The sequence below is a fragment of the Cokeromyces recurvatus genome, assembly GCF_025118155.1.
Source record: "Cokeromyces recurvatus strain NRRL 2243 chromosome Unknown BX663scaffold_19, whole genome shotgun sequence".
NCBI classification, from domain to species: domain Eukaryota; kingdom Fungi; phylum Mucoromycota; class Mucoromycetes; order Mucorales; family Mucoraceae; genus Cokeromyces; species Cokeromyces recurvatus.
The window spans coordinates 442,829-465,623 of record NW_026251405.1 but is presented as its reverse complement, the minus strand read 5'-3'; the positions used below and the strand labels follow the sequence as shown (position 1 = coordinate 465,623).

Below are 22,795 nucleotides of genomic sequence, written 5' to 3'. Positions count from 1 at the left end.
CATACTGCTAATTATTATTACAATACTATTTTTTTTTTTTTCAACTGCATAAGAATATGCTTTATTCACAAAATAAAAATACATAATAATTATTATAACTTCTATATAGCAATTAACTTATTGATACTAGCATAATATAGTATTAAAAAGAAATGTTTTTTTTTTTTTTTTTTTTTTTTTTTTTTAACAGGATATAATACGTTCCATTAATTCACTAGCAAGTTTGGTATTCTGTAAAATATTTGAGTTTGTAGCACCAAAAGTGGGATCACCTAAAGCAGAAAACCCTAGCTTATCGAGCAACTTTCTTTGTGAAGTTCCATTTTTGGATTCCATGAAAACAGGATCTGAACAAGCTGTAAGTAAAATAGATTTTACTGCTTCAATAATAAGTTGTGTTTGACTACTGATTACAATCTGGTTCATTTTTGGTAATAAGGAATCATACCTATAAACAAATATAATTAGACTTACTTTCACGTACTCTCCCCTCCTTCATTTTTTTTTTTTGAATGAATATTCATATACACATTTATATAATACTTTACACAAGCGCAAATACTTCAGGAATAGCTACTGCAGCTTCGGATAAAAGACCATAAATAAACAATCGTTCAGATTCATTATCGGCTGCATTTAGCATTGTAGCCAGTAATGAAATTAAAAGTAAAGCTGTCGTATTATCAGGTATATCAAATTTATCGAAAATACCAGAATAAGCTTTTTCATTCATTGTATTATGACTATCAATATCTGCCTCTGTCAAGCCTGCTGATTTCAATAATTCTTTCACTTTTTCATTCTTTGCCGCTAAAGGAAGTAGACCAGTTACATAGCCTAAAGTAGAAGCCTCAATAATGCTGTTTTCACCTGATAAACCATCATAGATGTACTGTTTACGTTCAATATCCAAAAAGGTGTGTAAACCATGATAAATTGAATCTTTTACATTACTGTATCGAAGACCCTTCATAAAAATGCTTGCAATTGCAAACGAGAAATGATTATCAAAGTTAACACCACAAAGGTGGTCAAGTTCTCGTGCAACATCTGCAATTGGTTCTCGGGCCGCTAACAAGACATCTACCATTGTATCATCTGTAAAAAATCCATTAGAATCTAAAGCACGGACAACAGCTTGGATCAGTTCAATAGCCATAGCAAAGGTAGGTCCTGTATTAATTTCGACAAGTGCAACTGCTACCCAGAACAACTGTAATAGATAACGTGAGTCACTAGGAAGGCTTTCAACCACATTCTTTAAGCACATCATAATACTTGTAACCAAGTTAGGATCAGAATCATTAAAAATCGCTAATGCACCACGTAAGGCTACTAATATTTGATAAAGCAAGTCGTCATCAATCTCTTCTCGTCCCAAGTACCCCAATACAACAAATGCACGAGGCTGTACAGATGGGTTGAATTGGAACGCCGTGCTTGCCACTAAACTCATCCACCTTGCTCTCCAATAATTGGCAATATCTGTATTTGGTGCTGCATATTTGATTGTTTCTAGCAATTTACTTACAATAATTTCTAGAGACAACAAAGAGATTGGCTCCTTTGAATCATTTAAAGTTTCAGGCATAATTACAAATGCATTTGCATTTGATCGATTAAGGCCAAACAAGAGACGACTCTTTGACTCTGATAATTCTGTTAACAAAAGTTGGAGCTTTTTTACGTTCGCTGCTGACAAAGGTAGAGAGGTACAAAGTGACTGAATCAAGTTTACAGTAATACCATGAACTGAGGCGCGTATGACAGTACATCCAACACCAGCAATAAGTGATATAATATGAAATAATTCAGGAACAATCAGTTTAACAGGGCCACGATTATTAAAAGATGACATAAGAATAAATCGAACAAGGATTGCAATCTCTGGCCAAGAAGGATGATCTATTAGAGATCGAGTTGGCTTGAAGGATGTATGATGAATTACTTTACGCAGAAAGGATATTAATTTAGATCGAACAACGACACTAGATAATGTGACAAGTGTATCTGCTAATGCCTCAGCTTGAACTGATCCAACCCCATATTCATTAGAAACTTGGATAAATGTATCAATAACTAAATTAAGGATATCATCTATTTTGCCTATTGTTTTCCAAATTTTAGCTTGAACTAATTTTGATATTTCTCCCGTTAGAGTCAGATCAATAAGAAGCCTTAACAATTCTTTTGTTTTTGCTGTATCTTGAGGAGACCGACTACAATATAAGGATAGATTGGATAACCATGGTATCATATATAATAAACACAAGTAGCGTAGACCTTGCTCTGATTTATTATATCCAAGAATACACTCATTTAAGAATTCAAGTGTGAGTGATGGTTCTGTAGCTGCAATCTTTTCACTAATACTGACAATAAATTCTGTGCTATTTGCAGGTAAACACAGATCTAATGATATATCCAAACTATTAGTATCTTCTCTCTCTCTTTTAAATATGTATATTACCTTTTGCATCTAAAAGCTGTTTTCCTACATCAAAATTAAACTCCCTACTAAGTGCATAAAGTAAATTATATGATGCTAATCTAAGATTAGGATCATTACTGCCCAAGTTAAGTAATGCCATATTAAGCAACCGTCCAGGAACATCACTTGGTTGAATTGTACGCTCACTTATATTACTAGGACGAGACATATCATAACGACGTTTACTACTTTTAATTGCCTATATATAAGGGGTTTAAAGAAAAATAAATAAATAAATCTAATTTCATTATATGATGATAAGAAAAAAAAAAAAGGGAGGGAGGAGAGGGGACTTACATTGATAATAGCTTCTCTCTTTGGTGAATTAAATGTCATTATTGTATTGTCTCTAGTATATCTGTAACTGAATTCAAATATATGCTCCGTTGCTCGATCATGTTGTGTCATAGAAATATCTTCAATTTCAGAGATATGGCAAATGTCATTTGTTACTGCATGCAGTCCATAAAAGATTTCCTGTTTCCGCACCGTCATTATTTGAACATATTCCGCACTAATTTTCATTGTTACAGGTATTTGCGTTGTATATTTCAAAACTTTATTCACAGGGAAGAAGACTGCACTTGGATCAGTCTCAAATCCAATTGTAGATTTCGGAAGTCTAACCTCTGACGGGGAAATATATTCGTAAAGTTCAGCCAATGTAACAGCAAAGACAATACGTTTTGTAAATTTGTGAGAGACTGGTCTTGCAAGCTTTTTCACAAAAGCTCTTAAACTTGAATTAGGATTAAATATGTGGCAGATGGCAATATTGTCTGATTTATCTTCACTCAAGAGTTGTAACAGTTGATGCACCCATTGTGCAGGAATTTCATTCGATCGACAAAAGCGTGACATATCTATGACAAGCTCATAATGACGGTTTCCAGCACGTTCTAGAGTCTGCAAGACGTGATAAATGAGTAGTTCAAAATCAATGTTATCTGCATTGATATGGCGCAGTATGAGATAGAATACAGGTCTGCCAGCTTTTGAAGTACTGCCCTCATAAAATATATTTTTTGATACAATCGCTTCTACACTACGACGACTATTTCTACGCATAAAGTCCGCATAAAGTTGATTAGAGGCTGCATAGACGTAACTACGAGATACAGCCAATTCCTTTTGTGGCACTTCAGGTGGTTGGCCAAGCTGTGCAAGAAGGTTAGCAAACTTATCAAATTCTCGTTTCCACGCACAGAGTGTTGCTGAATCTTGAAAGTTACGCACACCTCGTGCAGCAACATCACGCGATACTCGTTCAATATTATCATAAAGCACTCGATGCAACATAGCATATTGCTTTTCATTCAATTGAGGTACCTCATTGCCTTCTTCTCCTGATCCTCCACCTGTTCTTTCAGTTACTGTCTTTGAAGTTGGTACTTTAGAAATCTCTCTAAGAAAGCTTGCCACTTTATAAATATTACTTGTTAAGAAATCATTCAAAACAATCATAAACGTTTCTTTAGCTCCAAATAAGACATTATTAGCAAGATTTTGTATCACTTTGGTAGCGATCAAAAAACCACGACGCATTTCACGTGAGATAGAGGCTGTATTCTTGACCAGTCCTTCTGTTTCAGGAGACACGATTGCTGGACAAAAGAATCTTAAGAAAATAAAAGAGCCAACTGCTGTATATTTTGCTTCTGGAAATTGCTCTCGAACAGCTATCAAGATAAAGTGACAAATTTCTCTAAATGAATAGGGTGCTTTATCGACAGAGTTACAAATAGCGTCCAAAAACATTTCAGTTACTTCTACGACATTTTGTCTATTCTTATTTACATCTTCATTATGTCCAATTTTAGATGGGTCTAATTCAAAACATTTTTCTTCACGAGGACGTTCAGATAACTTTTGAAAGACAGGCAATAAGACAGAGCGAACATAATCAGTTCCATTATTTTTAGCATAAACCGATAGTAAACGAGTTGCAATACTTGTTTTTCTAAATAAATCTGTTTCATTTTCTAATGTGTATATGTGTATAAGTGTCTGTTTAACTTGCCTAATTTTTTTTTTTTTTTTTTACCTGTATTTTCAACTTCTTTTTCAATAACGGCTTTGAGCAACACCATCGTTTTATTTCTAGATGCAAAGCATGCTAGTAAAACATTTGCCACATCATCAATATCAGATGAAGCACACACTTCACACAATGTAAGCGCAATATTCAAGTCATCTTGAACAAGTATGTCAATCAACTTTTCATATCGGTCTGTCATCACTGTTTCTGCTAAGGTGTCAAATTCAGTTCCTTGGTTTAGGATATTTGTTAATACTTCCATAAATGCTGATCTAGTGCGTGTGTCATCATGATAACCCATTGAAAATGAATACTTAAGACCTGCATCCACGTTAGCACTCAAAAGATTTGATAATGCTAAAATAGTGTAATTCTTTAGAGGTGTTAATTCAGAACATCTTTTGTATTGACAATTGTAACCAAGTACTTGTGGATTGGTTCCGATTTCTGATACACGGCATCGATTCAAAAGCTTAAAAAAGAAAGTAAAATATTTATAAAACATCCTACTTTTGATAGCGAGAGCATCAGATTCCACAACAGACTCAGAAGGTTGGAGAGGTAAATGATGAAGAAGGGCGACAATTGTCTTTAGACAAGCTAAATCTAAATCGTTTTGCAATTTTTCTAATTGTGATGATTCACAGTTTGATGAAGAACTAACATTATCTGGCTTCTATCATATATTAATAAAAATTCATGTGAGTAATGCATATAATAAAATAATAATAATAATAAAAAAAAAGGCTAATCTATTTACCAGAGAGAAATCACTTGTCCATTCAACTATAATTTCCAGTAATTTGTTTCTTAATTTAAATTCCTGTCTTAACGTTACACTTTCTTTCTTGTTCATCAAGACATCAACTAATTGGCACATTTTAATCTTTATTTTAATTGATAGCTGATTTATTCCCAACTTGTTTAAATATAAAGCATACTGATTAATCAAGGTACTAAAGTCGACAGTAAACAAGTGTTCTGATTTATCAAGTCGATCCAAAACTTGTTTAAGAACTGAAATAGCCTGTTCGACAAATAAAGTATAACGAGGGCTACAAATTGGATCCATACTATCAGGTACAAAACATTTCATTAAAGTGTTTTCTAAATGTCGAAATAGAATATGATAGAGAGTAGGAGAAAGATCGTTGCCCAAGATTTCACGTACCCATTCACGCACAATTAAATTATCACATGCTAATAATTCAACCATATCCATAATAAATTTATCCACCATTGTAGCTGATTCGATAGGAGCTGTAAGATGTCGAGAGCTATTACTTGTGAGTGTATCGATGGATCGTGATCGTTGGGAGGAAGGTGAAGGTGGTACAGATGATTCGGTCATTAAACAAACGCCTCCTAAAGCAGCAAGAAACCCAGCATAATTTTGCCATTCTGATGATCGATCATCATCAATAAAGTCTATACGGTTAAGGACAGGTAAAGAAGTCTGTCTTGAAGACGTGTTTCTCAGTTTATCGTGCCATATCGATCCTCCACCCTTTCGATTGGAGTCAATCATTGAATCATCTCTACTTTCCTCAGGTACACGAGCTATTATAGGCGTCATAAATTTCCATCGTTTCCAGGCTTCTTCCCAAGCAGCTAACATACCAGGTGAGCTATGGTTAACCATCCTTAAGAGTCGACGTATACGACGTTGCTGTGATTTACGGCCCGTAATAACTCCTGGATTGTTTGCTAATTCAGTATAGCAAGCGATATTTTCGACAATGGTGATAGAAGAAGGTTGTGAGTCATCTAATCGTTCAGTTAGATGAACTTCAGTACAAAGAAGACCAAAACAATCAATTGAAAGGGTGCAAATATCTGGATCAGATGAACATAGTAGCACTAAAAGGGCAACCTCTAATCCAATGGATGCCTGTAATCGTTCTCTTGTATCGATGCCATACATGGCTACATCACGATGCTGTTCTAAAAATTTATTGCGGGAAATCAAAAGTCTTTTCAAAAGATCAAGTAGTTTTCGAAGTCCATTCTCTCGTTCTCGACTATCCAATAATTGTTTAGCTAATGTAAAAAGCACTTGTGATGAAATTTTCCAAAATGATTCCATATATTTATCAGGCGTTCCCCACAACATAATGTAATCTGGTGCATGCAGTTTATATAAACATTCTGCAGCCGCATCTCGAACACAGGTGTTTTGATCACGAAGACAATTAGTAATAGATACCATGAGAGCTACATTTTGATCAAATCTATTATCTTCATTCCCCTACATTTATATACAATTATATACATATATATATGTATGTATGTAGTTAATATACATTTGTATGTTTAATAGCATATGTTTTTTTTCTTTTTTTTTTTTACCAAAATGGCTAATTTAGGGTCTGTTTGATATAATCTCAATACATCTAAAATCAACTCAAATCGTTCATGAACTGGTACAGATCTTGTTTCCTTTTTCGCGATACGTTTATCAGTAGTGTTATACAATGCTTTTCGAGAACTTGTAGTCTGATATGCACTAGACACATCAAATTTCTCTTTATACTCGCGATTGAAAAACTCTAAAAAGAGCTTTCGAAGTCGACTACAGATTGGTGTATATAATGCAGAAATAGAGGGAATCCAAGATAATCTGTTCTCTTCTGATGCAATGGCAACAGCTGCTTTAACAACACTCATTTTAAAAATTGTTGGTGCACCATAATCAAAGCAAGTTGGAATAAGTGAGTTCACAGTCCTCTCTGTATCTAGTCGAAACATAGCAACAATGCAATCTGCCATTAGACTTCGACGATCTATCAAGACACCCAAGCTGTTCGATAACATCTCGAGATCAATAGAACGATGTATGTTGAATAATTTATCGATCAATTCATTTTCAACATCCGGAACTAATTGTCGAATAGATCTTACATTGTCTTTTGGTACATAAGATGCTGCACGACAAAGATCGACATAACAAATTGCAGCTAATCCACATATACGGTCATTCTTCATTGCTTTTCTAAGAGAATTAAAAAAGGCAGCCTAGTGTAATGTAATAAAAAGAATATAAGAGAATTTACAAGCTACAATTTTAAAGGATTTAATTTACCTTTTTAATTTGTATAGAATTTGATGCTGAAGTTGAAAGAATGATGTCAGGACAAAGGATGAGTAACATAGTTTGAACAGGCCAAAAGACAGCTTTTCGCTTTGTTGTGTCTGCAAGTGAATTGAATATATCAAATAAAACTTCAGGAGATCCATCAATGTGAGTTTGATTATGACATAAAAGAGCAAATTCAGCCTTATAATTTTCAATCCAATTCCAGATTGCTCTTCTTAGAATAGTTGCTAATGCATATTGTGCTGGCTTTTTTAAGTGTAAAATTGAAGTGCATAATTCTAATTCAAAATAGCATTAGAAAAAAAAAAAAAAAAAAAAAAAAAAAAACTTTAAATTACTTGATCAAGATCTTGTTTCTTACCTGTAAGTACCATACTTAATCGTTTACAATTTAATGAAGCACATTCTAGTAACATGGCATCTGTCATTTCAGGATTTTCTTCTTGTGTTGTTGTTAAATAGAGAATTCTGTTTTTGATTTTAGCAAATGTGATTGACCAATTACTTGCGCTTACATAGGCAATGACATGACTCGCTGCCTTATACATATCTATAATAATCTGTGTAGATGATGTTTGACCATTTATATTTGTATAAGCTTCAGCTGGATAAGCGCTCATAGAATGATTCACAATAATTCTATGTTCAGATTCTGTAAGGACACTAATTTGGAAGATAAAACGAGACATAACATAAATGATATGCTTTGCAAGATTGTCCTCTAGTGGTGGTGGATCAATAGGAATAGGTGAGATGCCTTTTGGCATAGTCCATGTCACGTTAGATGATGCATCCATACGATTTAAAGATGGTCGTTTATTATCGTTACTTTTACAAGTATTGTTATTTAAATCCTGATAATATTTCCAATGATGTTGCATACATGCTGATAAAACTCGAAGTAAAAAAAGTTGTGATTGTAATACGTCTTTTGAAGGAGAATCCTCTATCCTTAGAAATGGAGACTTGATTTACAGTAAGCTTTTTTTTTTCTTTTCTTTTCTTTTTTTTTTTAAAAAAAATTTTTTTTATTTTTTATCTTTTAGATATATTTTTACCTTTGATACATTTTCAATTGCTGATACAACTGTTGTTGCAATAGTTGGTAGTCTATATTTTGATAATTCAATTAATGCAGCAACTATATAAATAAAGGAAAATTACTTAAAGTTCAGTACAACATTTCTATTTATATATGTATACATGTATACATGTATATATGTATATAAACACATATATGTGTGTATAATTAAAATCACATGAAAGGAATATACTGTAACATACCACTGACGTCAAATGTCAAAGAAAGAATAAATAAAAGAATAATAATAAAAGAATTAGAATTAGAATTAGTTCTAAAAATGTATTTATGACTGTATTAATTTACGTTTGCTGAATTAAAGGATCGCTTTCTAATGTGTCAAATTGTGAGCCATTATTACTTGGTAGCTATACAAAATAATTGTTGTCACTAAACATGTTGAAGAATAATATATATATCATCTGATAAAATAAGAAACCACATACTCTAACAGCAATTCTATTTACTAAGCTGAGAATGAGTTTTGTGTCTGTACTCATGTTAAAAATGCCATTTAATGAATAAGCTTTCTAATTAAAAATTAGCTGTATGTATATAAATATATAAATATGTATGTATGTATTTATTTATTTATACACACTCAAGCAAAATAATATATCTATTCTTATATTACACGCCGTATGTATAAAATATAAGAAAAAAGACTTTTTTTTTTTTTAATATATAAAAGAAGCTATAAAATCTAAAACTGGATTTTTCTTTCCTACAAGCGGAATTTTAACATTGCTCTAATAAGATTATGAAAAAAAAAAAAAAAAAAAAAAAAAAAAAAAAAAAAAAAAAAACTACTTATAAGCAAGTACACACACACACACATATACATAATACCAGATATTGCTACTATACTACTTGATGGGTTTTACAAAAGAAACTCTATCAAGGGACAAGAGCAATAAATAAAGGGGAAAACTGCTAACGTCATTATAAAAATAACCATTGTACTAGTCAAGTATAATGTATTCTTTTAAAGACATTATTATTATAATATCACGTAATATCTTAAATATATTGTTTTAACCAAGTCAATCCAAATAAGGGATCTAACAAATCTTTTGAGATAAAAGCTAAAAAAAAAAAAAAAAAAAAAGTGATAAGAATTACAGTACAAGTAGGGAAATCAATCAACAAGTTTAATTGAGGGCTGAATAGTAGCAGAGGAGAGAAGGATTATCCATGGTAACGCTACTGCAGTAGATAAAAGATGATACATTTATATTCAGGTAGGATATCACGTGTTTGCTAGAAAAAAAAAAACTTTCTAGATAGTATGATTTAGGTAAAATTGACTCCATCAACGCAAACATCGATCACCGTCTAGTCTTGTTGTCTGGATGCCTTATTATTTTTTATTTTTTTTTCAATTGAATTTTTATTTTTATCTATTTATTGTTTGACGTTATTACGTAATCGAAATTCAGACTTTTTATGTCTATTATGTTTTGGGTAGAGAGAAACATATTTCTAAGCTCTAATAATATATATAAATATATATATATATTTATATATATACATGTATATTGAACTATTTTTTGACATGGGTTTTATACAATACTATTTATCATTCTGATCAGTTTAACTGAAATATTTAAAAGAGTATATATTTATATATATAAAAATATAAGCTTGAAAAGGTATTGAACTAGAATTGTTAATGAGAATGGTCTTTTTCTATTTGAGAACTTTAAACCCATATTAAGTAACAGCAAAAGATGAATTTCAAAAAAAAAAAAAAAAATTCAAACATATAATCAAGTCAGCCTTAACTAAACAGGCTTGTCAATAGGAAAGCCTTTAAAATAGAAGAGAATAAAGGATACTTACTTATCAGTAAGTATCTACTCTGAAAGGAAAAAGTATGAGTTTACAATGGCTCGAAGAAGATGATGATATAGTAACAAAGATTAAAAATAAAAAAAAAAAGAAAAAACAAAAAAAATTTAACAAAAATTATTCCAAAGAAATGAGTCTTTAAGAATACAATATACGCCTTGAATCAATTCTTTTATACTAATCTTCAAATATAATTGGTATATAATATAAAATATGATTTCAAATTTAATAAAAATAAATAACAAAGCTATTTTTTTTAACTTAATTTAATTCATAACATATACAAATATGTATATTGACTATATATGAGGTATATAAAATTGTCTAATGGAAAGGAGATTGAGGTCTACTGCTGTTGTCATGATAATATCCCATCATTGACGGTGGTGTTGAGTATCCCGGTGTTGGTGATTGATAAGGGGGTAAACGCTGAAACGCCGGTGACATAGTAGTACCTCTTAATGGCTGTTGTTGCATCATCATTTTTTTCTGATAACTTTGTTGACTGTAATAACTTCCTTGGCTATATCCTGAGCCTACTGATGCATTGTCATATCCTCCGTCATCAAAATACATCATTTGCTGTTCATATTCCTCCCAAGTCATAACAGGGATAGAACTAGGATCGAATTTACCCTCATCAGCCGCTACAACTTTCTTTGTTCCCTTTTCACCCAATACGACACGCGTATTCCCCCACGAGAAATCATCAAAGTGCCAATAAGCATAAATTGGAATCATAAAGGAAAAGACAGGGATAGCAAAGATGGAGACAATCATCCATATAATATGTTCCCATTTACGATGCAGCAAAAAGATAATAGCTTGAAGACCATACACACCAGCAATAGTAATGATAGACATAATTGGGACACCCGATGTCGATGTCACTAGCATATAGATGAGATAGATCAAATAGCCAACAATCGCAGGCTGCACAAGCGTACTCAAGAGATCAAGCATGACAACAAATCGCATCGAGAAACAACAAAAGCCACAGAGTTGAGGTAAGAAAACGAGCTCACCAAGGTTATGAATTGTAGAATTAATCCAACGACGACGTTGCGAGAGTAGGACAGACCATCGATCAGGGGCATTTGTAGCACACTTGGCGTCAGATACAAATTTGGTCTTGTGATTTGGAAAATGCTTCAGTATGAGGGTTGTCAAGTAACGATCTTCACCCAAATGTAATAAGTTTTTCTTGTGTAATGTATCAACCTTATTAATCGAATACTCCTCGATAATCGCATTCGAGACTAATAAAGGTTGATTCTTTTGTGGGGACCTTACACGATACATACAGAAGCAGCCTGGTAAACATGTCACAGACCCGAACAGACTTTCGAATGCCTTGATCATATAATGCGAAATAAAATATTCATACACTTGAATCATAGTGACCCAACTATCCTTTTCGTTTGACAACACCGTCTCGCCACATAGCCCAATAATTTTAGCATCGTGTGCGAAGACAGAAATCATTCTATTAAGACCATCCGGCATAACCTCTGTATCCGCATCCACCATTAATACATATTCGTAAAAGGAAGGGTTTACGCCAATGACATTCTTGATTTGATGGTACAATTCAAGCTCAAAGGGTGTCATAGGGGAACCAAAATGCACTTTGTTTAAGAAATTCATCAGGATCAATTGACTATCTCGCTTACCACGATTACCTGGCTTCTGACGCTCAGATGGCTTTCCAACTTTAGAGACAACAATATAAGGTACGACATGACCACGACATTCGTAAAGCCCGGAATAAATCTTGCCCATGTTATGCTGCTTTTGTCCTTCACCAACAGAAAAGAAGGACAAGGGCTCTGGATCGATATTTGGATCGACACCCAAGATATCAAGAACGATACGGGGGGTTGGACGATCGTTACCGCCACCAACAATCATGCCATCACAAATGATAAACAGCAACTTACGTTTATCATCGTATTGAAGAGAACTAATAGAGTCAATCGTTTTACGAAGCTCCTCTTCACCTTCCGTATAACAGGGCACTTGACAGATCACAAACTTTTCGTGCTTTTCAGGTTCACGTCGAGTTCTAAATTGTAAAGCTGCTAAAAACTTGAATAAAATAACCATACAAAGGAAGACAGTGACGATCAACAAAAGATATTCTGCAAAGAGACAACGTGCAGAGTTACGTTCATCGACAGTGCCTACATGGTAGAGATTACGAAGACAAACCATTTGACGTGATTTGACAGCTGGATCTAAAGGTAATGCGTTCCAACTAGCTGTAATATCTTGACCCGCCTTTTGACTAAAGAGAGTTACAATAGCTGTGTCCAAAAAATTGAGCTCACCTGCATCAGGTGCTGCAACCCCCTCAGGTAACTCAAATCGACGACCACCCAAGATATAGTATGTTAAATCATAGACGTTATGATTAAGGATGGCCCATTGTCGTGTAGTCTTTATACCAGACATATCAACAGGGTTAGTTGCCTGCGTTGCAATATCCTTAGGTGTATATCCCATCGTGCCTAGCTTATAGTTTTTGCGTAAATAGGACATTTGTTGAAAGTACCAATCCGGACGAGGATCTCCACTGTTGGGCAAAAAATTATGATATTGTGCATTTGTATCAGTAAGATTAGTATTAAAGTCGAGCGAAACATAAGGCGACACAGTACCCGTGACGCCCTCACACAGTGCAGATACTTGAACAGGGAATAATGAAGAAGCATCCTTGCCTCCATATTGAAGAATAGCACTCGTAGGTATCACTTGAGTGGCCCAATGATGCGGAGCAAACTTGGTCAAATCAAAGACCTCACCACGAATAGCAACATAAGCATTACTGTCATCTGAATGACTTTGTAATTCTGAAGTTGAAAACACATCTTGATGTGGGCAAACCAATGAACCAAAGAAAACAAGGAACCATATAATAAAACCTGAAGTCAAAAAGATACACATACATAGTGTCATTTTTTCTCGCCATGCAATTTGTATATCAGGTCGTTTCATTTTGCCGCAAAAAGATAAAAAAGAAGTTGGGATCCACCAAGTCATAAACCAAACAAAATTAAGCCAATGCCGACGAACTCGACTGACCTTTGTTGCTTCTTCATCATTATCATCTTTGTCTAGACTAGGTTTTTCAATCTCTATAGGATCCGTTGTTGGAAGCATAATTTGTCTCAGTTCCAAGTTGGTTTGTGAAGCACCATAAATATCAGATGATGTGCCATACTGTGAATCCGTATCATGATAATAATTATTGTTATTAGAATGATTGTGTTGGAATTCATCATCCGATAAAAAGGAGCGTTGATCATCCGTATAAACAGATGGAGGTAAAGGAAGTCCCGCTGTGTTTGCAGCAACTACTGCTGCTGCTGCTGCTGCTGCAGCATCATAATGTGTATGTGGATGATGTCTTTGTTGCTGATTTTCAGGTAATAACAAAAAATCTGTATTCGAACCATAGGACATATTAGAAATGGTTTCAAAACTATGATCTCCACCATCCATATTCATAACAGGTGCAGCTAAAGTAGCCATATTTTCATTTACTCTTTTTTCATCTCTTAAACGTCTTTGTTCTGCTTTTTCCGAGACTCTCATCATATCTTCCAAATTTAGCCAAACTGATTCTTTCAAAAAGATCTACATGTATATATATATATATATATATATTTACACGTAAGTTTAGTTTGTATTTTAATTGTATTTTAATTGTATTTACCTTCGTGGTGCCTAATGCAACTTGATCTACAGTCCATCCAAAACAATTGATTATTATTTGACATTGTTCTCTCGTATTTTGTGATATGGTTGCCTTTTCCAAGTATCCTTTTGGACTAAAGACAACATCTTTATATCTTATCATAAATTCATCTTGGAACATCACATTTGCATATTGTGTTTGAAGTCTTTGTGCTATTTGAGGTAATCCAGCAGCACGAATTTGTTGTTTAACCCTCATTGTATCAAATTGATTTGGGGCTGCATGATCATTAGGCTTAATACAAAAGACAAACCATGATACTGTCTCCTCCAATGTTTTAATAAATAAATCATCCATATTTTGCTTCAACTGAGATAATACCATTCTGACACCTGATTTTGACTTATCGATCACTTCTTTGTTGATAGGATCTAATGTAGTACGTTTCAGTTTTGTAGATTTGGAACGACGCATTGAGGGACCACGAACAGGACCGGTTGGTTGTTGTGCGTTCAAGATTGCATTACTCTGTTTAGGATGATGTTCAATTTGAATCATATTTGTACCTTGACCAAAGATTTCCACTAAAAAGCTATTGTAGGAGCTAATTTCATTGTCTACACCACGGATAAGCTGTACAAGATCAGGATTCAGAATATCCCAGTTAGATTGTAAAAAGTCATCCGGACTATAGACAGCTTGACCAGAGAAATGTTGAATAGCGAAAAGACGTTGCTTTGGGTCTAATTGTTTAAATGAGGCATGATTGGTATTATATTTAGAGAAAGAAGCAACCATAGAAGATAGGATAGTACTGTTAGAAGTATCCGAGGAAGTTTTCATTTTGGAGGTATGTTGATTGATAATATCAACAAGACCCTGTTTTGGACGCATTAAAAGTTCAACACAGGCTTGATTACTAAAGTAAGGAATATCGGTAAACATAATACCTTCCTGACGGTATTCATCCAGATCCATTTCAAAGATAGTTCGCTGACAAAAGTGATGTAACCGTTCATTAGCAAAATTAATACAAAAGCCATAAAAATGTTGAGTATCTTGATGATAATAAGGACCAGGAAAATCCAAAAGGCCAATAAAATTAAAATTATCACCTTGTTGATATAACTTATTATTCATGAATTCAACTAACCAAGTAAATAATAAAGAATAAAGAGATCGAACGATATCATCACGTTGTTTAGCAGCACCCGTTGAATCTAATATGATAGTCGTTATATCCTTCTTTATTAATTGAGTTTTATAAGTTAAAACTGTTTCCAACCCCAAGGGGTCAACACCTAAGAAGTCAGCACAAAGATCCAAAGTAGGTCTCGTATTTTTAGCTATGATAGCCCCACCATTTAAATCATCTGCTTGATCCAAAAACTCTAACTGACCTAAATGCAAAAGACAAGCTAGTAATTGCCAAATACGAGCTTGATATTTTTTGTTGATGCCTAAAACTCGCATAGCTTGTTTCAAATCACGAAATTGATTTGCTTCTGAGCCATTTGCAGCTTTAATACGAGGAATATATCGATACATGACCTCATCATTTAATTGTAACATTGCCTTTTCTTCATTTGTACATCCAGCGAATAGTTGATAAAAGATATGAAAGGTCTGTTCTCGACTAACAGCCTGGATCATTCTTGATTTATCCAATAAATAATTAAGGATTTTAGTGCCTACCATACGTCCGCGCTCATTAAATTGTAATTCCATATACTTGCCAAATCTAGATGCATTTGTATTGACTGAGGTGGCACAGTTACCGAAGGCTTCAAGAATTATTTGAACATTTGTTATTTGAGCTTGAAGTTTACTTTCTTTTTTATGAGAAGAAAGTTGAATAAGATGATTTAAAGCAAGTTTAAAACTTTCTGTCTTTCCACTGCCTGATTCACCACTAAAATAAATAAATAAAATAAATTAAAATAAGGTTATATTTTATTATCATTTATTAACTCCGACTAATAAGTTGCTCCGATACCCCCTCCTCTCTCCCCTTCCTCTCATTCCCCCTTTAGGTTTTACATCAAAAAGTAAAAAAGTAAAAAAAAAAAAATAAATAAAAATAAAAATTGATTATTATTGTAGATCCCCTCTTATTTCTTTATCTTAAGACTTTAAATAACAGAACAACTGAAAAAAAAAAGGAGGAAATGAAAGCTGAAAAAAAAAAAGTAAATAAATAAATAAAAAAAACACACAACTTACCAAAGTATTAAGGATTGATCAATACCAGTTCGTCTCATGTGTAAATAAGCTTGATTCACGATTTTATAAAGATGTGTAGGTAAAGGTTCAAGTCCATCCGGATCTTTGTATTCAGCAACATAACTTGTATTCTCCAATGGCATCGATTTATATGGGTTCAAAGCAATAATAGCAGTGTCACTGATTCGAGAATAAATGACATTACTTTGAAATGCACATCTTAAAGTTTCTGTTATGCCATCTTCATCTACTTCATCGCCAAGGAGATCAAATTCCTTTTTACTTGTTGTCATTAAATTAATTTGTATATAAATAGAAAAAAAAAAAAAGAAGGAAGGAAGGGAAAAATAAAAAAAAAAACCGGCTACAGGAATCAAAATAATAAAAAAAAATTGTCTGTTTTATACAGTGCCCGCAGCGTTGAATAACTATTTTCTTGTACAACCAAGCAAATGTAGAATAGAGTATTAGAATTGTAAATATAATAATCTGTTTGCCGTTTAATTTCTTTTCTTGTTAATATCAGCGACCCCTTTTTTCTTTTCTTTTTCTTTCTTTCTCTCTTCCTTTGCTTAGTCGATACATATAAATCTTATTGACGACAATAGCATCATGAATAACAGTCATATGATTCTGAATACTTTAGTTAGTCAGCTTGATATCTTTCAAGAACAAAAGCTTATTTCATCAGTTAGATGGTCATTTTCTCTCTGATTATATTGACCACTTTTTGTAATTAGAAAAAATTGGCTTCAACTCATAGCTACAAATTAACTATCTGTCTAAACATACTCCATCGCTAATATAAATAATTGTACATATTCATTATTCTATATTTAAATTATGTCAATGTGATACTGTCTTTTGGTAATCAAAATAAATTCACCTGTCAGACTACATAGACTTGGGACAATTTGATGCTTATATTCAATTTTCTTTATGATGCTAGTAACTAATCTCGTGGTCTTTCTCTGTACTTTTCTCTTTATACATATACATACATAAATGTATTTTTTAATGTTAAAGTCTACTTGTTTCTTCCACCTGTTAAATATGTATCGGGCTTATTTCTTTGTCAAATGTCTAATAAGAGCCTTCTACCTATTTTTTTTTATCGTACGTTGATTGAATAAACTATTTTTAGGCTCCCTTCATTGGGTGATAAAGAAGGATATCAAATTCTTCTTTCAAGTTTTTTTTTTTTTTTTTTTTTTTTCTCCGAAATCAAGATCCACTAAATCCCGCCAATGAGAACTTTTTTTTTTTAAGGGACATTAATAAATAGACTCTTGATAGCAAAAAAAAAAAAAAAAAAAGGTTAAATAAATATAGACATGAATATGTAAAGGTGGAATAGAGTATCAACTGTTCATTTTAAACTATTCGGCTCATTTGTAAAGAAGACAATCTTATTATTACATCCAAAATATATATTTATATACAATCAAGAAATAATAGAAAAGAAATGATTATATTTCAAATCTTATGCTTCATGGATCAATAATTGAATTTGATGAGATCTAAGGCTTTTATTTTTTTTTTTTTTGTTTTTTAAAATCTAACTTTTCTCTTTCTTCCTGTATATTTCGAATCCTTTGCAACCACTTTATCGCCTTTATCTCTTGCTATTTGCTTTTTATGTTGAATCCATTCTTTATTTTTCACTGATTTACGATCATTTCTCTTTCTTTTAAGATGTCGATTGCGTTTTTCAAATTGAATTGAACGTGCTTCGTCAGGATGCATCTCACCTTCTTCTTCACCTAGCGCTTTGGGCATTTGATTTTTCACTCCACTTTGTTGTCCTGCAAATAAACATAAATAGTACTTTTTCGCTTTTTTAGAATTAGGATAATCTACAAGGAGACCCCCTTCGAAACCACATCGTGTAGCAACATCAATAATAAGTTGAATTTGATCATCATTTTCAGGATAGAATTGAAAGACAGCTCGTGCGCCTTTCGTCAGTGATGCATAAAGAGTTGAAAAAAAGCGTTGAAGACGTGCCTTGGGACGATTAATTGCTTTATCTGCATTACAGAGCCATTGAAGCACAGAGACACTTTTTATGTTGGGTTTGTGTGTATAAAATTAAGATGAACATGAATTCTTTCTTTCTTTCTTTCTTTGGCTTACCTAATACAGCCATCAAAAACACCAGGTCGAAATCCTAGTCCTTGTCCTGCATCTTGTAAAAATAAATCCCCTTCTACTTCTCTTTCTTGAGCAATGCCTAACATAGCATCTGAAATATCGAAACCAACCCAAATATGTCCTTCTTCTTCTAATATTTCTCCACTAAGTCCAGAACCACATCCAATATCTAATAAATATTTTGGTCCTTCTGTCAGATTAAGTAATTCTAAACAGCGATATGCCATTTCTGCTTGAATAGAGGTAATACGTGAACTAAGTAAAATAAATAAAAAGGTTGAGGAGATAAAAGTAACATTGTTAAAAACAATCGATTTGAAACATCAACATGTATACATTGTTTACTTGTCTGTGTATTTTCGGGCTTCATCTTCACCATAAAACTACGTGTCAAAATAAAAAATCATGAATACAAGAAAGATATGAAATAAAATAAAGTCATTCTTTTACAATTTCTGGTGGTGCAATGTGTTCAGGGCGAGACATGATCTAAATTTTATAATTGCAAGTTAAAAAAAAAAAAAAAAAAAAAATTACTAGTAAAGGAATAAAATTTAAAAAAAAACGACATTTGTGTGACTTTTATCCTGCAGCATGAGTATTGAGTGGCTTTGAATTCCTTCTCCCCCCTCAAAATTGAAACTAAACTAGGGTCCAATAATTTACTCCATCTCTTATAACAAAAATGTTACATTTACTTGGTGTTAATTTACCTGATAGAAAATTAGTAAGGTACATCACACTACTCTAGTATTTTTTATTTTATTTTTTCAGTGTAAAACTTACTTATTAATAGTACAGCACTTCAATATTTTTATGGCATTGGTGAGCCAACAGCATACAAGATTTGTCAAAACCTATCTATTCCAACCACACTCAAGGTAGCTGAACTATCAGAAATTCAAATTAACGAAATAACGACTACCTTGTCTAACATGACTATTGAAACTGACCTGAAACGAGAAGTGAGAGACCACATTATGCATCATCGTAACATTAATAATTACATTGGAAGAAGACATGCTATGAGTTTACCTGTTCGAGGTCAAAGAACAAGAAATAATGCGAAAACAGCAAAGAAATTAAATGGTCGATGGGTACAACGTCGAGGCATCTCTATGTGGACACAGTTACAACAGGGACCTTTAAATAAGTTTCTAGAGAGATACAATTCAATGTAAAATAATCATAATAGTAGTAGTAATAAATAAATAAATAAAATAAAAAAAAATTGAATATTTATTAATATTGCACAATGTATAAAAAGAACAAACGGGTATTTGATATAAGTTATAATTTAGTCATATTGTCCTCCAGAACATGTTATAAAATGAATGAATCCTTTCCAGAAACCTTGCTTTTGTTCTTTAGTATCTATAGCATTTACATTAGGGTTGGTAGCAGCAGCAGCAGTGGCTGTCGTGTTTTTTATATCATGACTGTGATTAAGGGGCACATACGAAGTTGTTTGCTGCTGCTGTTGTTGTCGTTGTTGCTGCTGCTGCTGAATGACAACTTGTTTACTATTATTGATTGTATTTCTTGTTGTTGCTCTTCTACTGCTTTGATGTTTCGTAGGCTGTTGATGATAATGACCTGATCTTCTTGCTCTTGCTTCTTTTAATTGTTTGAATCGAGTCTATAAATTATTATTATTTTAACAAGCTTGGAACAAACAAAATGTAAATCTTTACCTCCCAGCCTTTGCCTTCGTTTAATAAGACCCAGTCATAGAGACCATCATCCTGTTCATTTTGTTTTTCTAATACTTTATCGAATAATTCTCTTAAAAAATCATAGTCAGGTGTTTCTTCAAATCCTAGCTTTCTAACGTATTGAAGATAGATACCAAATTCCTCTATTGATTTTTATATATAAAATGAACAAAACAAATTTAAAGTAAATATTTCTTATTATTTACCTGGATAGGCTCCGCATAAACTTTTAATAGCAGTTGTCTGCTTTTTTTCACCAATTTTTTCGTATTTTTGCTTATTTGTGGCTGCCTTTAATCCTTGCCAAGGTAAAGAGCCTCTTAAAAAGTACATAAATACATGACCTAAAGCCTCTAAATCATCTCTTCTTGATTGTTCTAATGTAATGAAGTCAGAAATTAAGGAGTATTTATATGTATATATGACATAATATACCTCTTCCTAAATGAGTATTGATACTCATGTATCTTGCAGTGCCTGATAAACTCCTGCGTTCTCTATAAGGAATATGTTTTTTAGTTTTTGGATCACGATAGAGTTTGGCCATGCCATAGTCAACTAAAAATACTAAATTGGCATATTTTGTTCCCGGTCGTCCGATCAAAAAATTATCTGGCTTAATATCTCTATAAATCAAATTTCGTTCATGAACACTTTGTACACGAGAAATCTAGATAAATTACAGATCATTAGTGCAGACAAATAAAAAGAAAAAAAAAAAGAAAAAAAAAAGGGGAAGGGGAAAGTAAATAATAATAATGATAAAAAGAAAACTACAATCTGTACCATTTGCTTTGCAACCATAGCCACAGTTTTAATAGTAAATTTTCTATTACATATATCAAAAAGATCTTCAAGACTTGGACCTAATAAATCGATCACGAGTATGTTATGAAGTCCTTCGTGACCAAAATAATAAGCACTAGGAACTCCAGCTACAACAACAACAGCAACAAAAAATCAATATTTTTTTTTGAAAAAAAATAAAATAAAATAAAATACAATAAAAATAAAGAATGAAAAATGAAAATGTATAGATATAACATACATGTTCCTGCTAATATCTTATATGTACGATATTCATCTCTTAATTGAGGCACTTCAGACTTTCTTGGTTCAAATTTAATGGCAACAGACTGATTATTTAATAAATTGAGACCTTCATAGATGACACCAAAACTACCTTCGCCCAACTTTTTACCCACTTGGTAATGAACGCCTACAATTGTACTCGCTGTTGATGTAATACTCTGGCTACTTGATTTATCAGGTAATGAGTGATGAGAAATCTTTTCCATCGTTTAATTATTAAAAAATAAAAGAGGAGACAGCAGATATAGGAGTATAAAAAAAAAAAATAAAAAAAACGAATATACACAATAAAAAAAAAACAGATTTTTTTTTTTTTTTTTTTTTTTTTTTTTTTTTTTTTTTTGAAAAATTACAGGTTTTATTTCGTTATGTCCAATTAAATTGTTTTTACGGGAATTTTCAGACTATCTGCATTTTTCATAGAATTTAACAAAATTTAGAGGTTTATTTTGGCAAAAAAAAGAATCCAATTATTATATGCATTTTTTTTTTTTTTTTAGAAAAATGACAACTATAGACTGAAGCAAAAGAGACGACAAACAGCGTAAAGAAAAAAAAAGTAATTAGAACATAGGATGTTATATAAAGACATAAAGTAATGCCTGTATTCACTAAATAATAACATATGATCCTAAAGTATACAATTCAAAAAGATGCGACCATGATTATATGCCTATAAAATATCATGATTTTTATTTATTTATTTATTCATTATAAATATGACTATTTTAATATTTACCTACAATACGGAAGAAAAAAGGTTTGTCAAGTTCATTGGCCGTCTTTTTATTAAACACAGAAAGTTAAAAATATATTTATTGTTGGGAAGAGGGATTAGTATTCGTTTGACTAAACTAATCTAGATTTATACTTGTTTCAGTTTTATACATTGAAAGGTATTTTATGTATAGCATTATTTAATATGAAATAGTTAGTAAAATATATTTAGCATACTTGTTCATCATTACCACAATCTATCGACACTATTTATTCTATACTCGAGTTATATTCTTTATAAATAGTGTTAACAAACCTGAAATTATTTGATGTTGCCTCCAGTGTGTTAAATATGTCATATAAAGTCATAATAATGATAACACATATTCAAGCCATTTTACTAAATAAAAAGAATACTTTAATTAACTAGTGTATGCGTTACTCTGTTAGCCCTATTTTAAGGTACAATAAATGTATTCAATCATCGTCATTATTCAGATTACATAATACTAGGTATTAAAAAGTAAAACAATAGTATTAGAGATCATCATCATATGACTCAATTGACTACACATATACTAACGTTTATGTTTACCAAATCAAAATAGCAAGTCGTTCTATTATAATAGTCTTCTA

The 22,795-nt window shown here is 32.3% G+C and overlaps 5 protein-coding genes across 5 annotated transcripts; 1 reads left to right on the top strand and 4 right to left on the bottom strand.

Moving 5' to 3' along the window:
- Positions 1-173: 173 nt before the first annotated feature.
- Positions 174-9,380, bottom strand: BX663DRAFT_515416 (uncharacterized protein). Its single transcript, XM_051528437.1, has 14 exons — positions 9,309-9,380; positions 9,154-9,237; positions 9,014-9,075; positions 8,911-8,912; positions 8,685-8,767; positions 7,988-8,591; positions 7,612-7,904; positions 6,879-7,544; positions 5,290-6,777; positions 4,536-5,205; positions 2,789-4,473; positions 2,471-2,690; positions 549-2,412; positions 174-448 (listed from the first exon to the last, which is right to left on the bottom strand). Exons 2-14 carry the CDS (start codon positions 9,205-9,207, stop codon positions 184-186), a joined length of 7,956 nt encoding a protein of 2,651 aa, XP_051381241.1. The 5' UTR covers positions 9,208-9,237; positions 9,309-9,380; the 3' UTR covers positions 174-183.
- Positions 9,381-10,711: 1,331 nt separating this feature from the next.
- On the bottom strand, positions 10,712-16,840 carry BX663DRAFT_515408 (chitin synthase-domain-containing protein). Its single transcript, XM_051528436.1, has 3 exons — positions 16,482-16,840; positions 14,277-16,170; positions 10,712-14,197 (listed from the first exon to the last, which is right to left on the bottom strand). The coding sequence occupies exons 1-3, from the start codon at positions 16,772-16,774 to the stop codon at positions 10,883-10,885; spliced, it is 5,502 nt and encodes a 1,833-aa protein (XP_051381240.1). The 5' UTR covers positions 16,775-16,840; the 3' UTR covers positions 10,712-10,882.
- Positions 16,841-18,003: 1,163 nt separating this feature from the next.
- On the bottom strand, positions 18,004-19,143 carry BX663DRAFT_515402 (S-adenosyl-L-methionine-dependent methyltransferase). Its single transcript, XM_051528435.1, has 4 exons — positions 19,086-19,143; positions 18,981-19,018; positions 18,618-18,890; positions 18,004-18,543 (listed from the first exon to the last, which is right to left on the bottom strand). The coding sequence occupies exons 1-4, from the start codon at positions 19,119-19,121 to the stop codon at positions 18,033-18,035; spliced, it is 858 nt and encodes a 285-aa protein (XP_051381239.1). The 5' UTR covers positions 19,122-19,143; the 3' UTR covers positions 18,004-18,032.
- A 157-nt stretch (positions 19,144-19,300) lies between these two features.
- BX663DRAFT_515401 (uncharacterized protein) lies at positions 19,301-19,885 on the top strand. Its single transcript, XM_051528434.1, has 2 exons — positions 19,301-19,367; positions 19,432-19,885. The coding sequence occupies exons 1-2, from the start codon at positions 19,321-19,323 to the stop codon at positions 19,814-19,816; spliced, it is 432 nt and encodes a 143-aa protein (XP_051381238.1). The 5' UTR covers positions 19,301-19,320; the 3' UTR covers positions 19,817-19,885.
- BX663DRAFT_515395 (kinase-like domain-containing protein) lies at positions 19,852-21,717 on the bottom strand. The gene is made up of 6 exons (XM_051528433.1): positions 21,399-21,717; positions 21,137-21,285; positions 20,786-21,020; positions 20,557-20,727; positions 20,330-20,493; positions 19,852-20,274 (listed from the first exon to the last, which is right to left on the bottom strand). The coding sequence occupies exons 1-6, from the start codon at positions 21,646-21,648 to the stop codon at positions 19,933-19,935; spliced, it is 1,311 nt and encodes a 436-aa protein (XP_051381237.1). The 5' UTR covers positions 21,649-21,717; the 3' UTR covers positions 19,852-19,932.
- Positions 21,718-22,795: the final 1,078 nt, after the last annotated feature.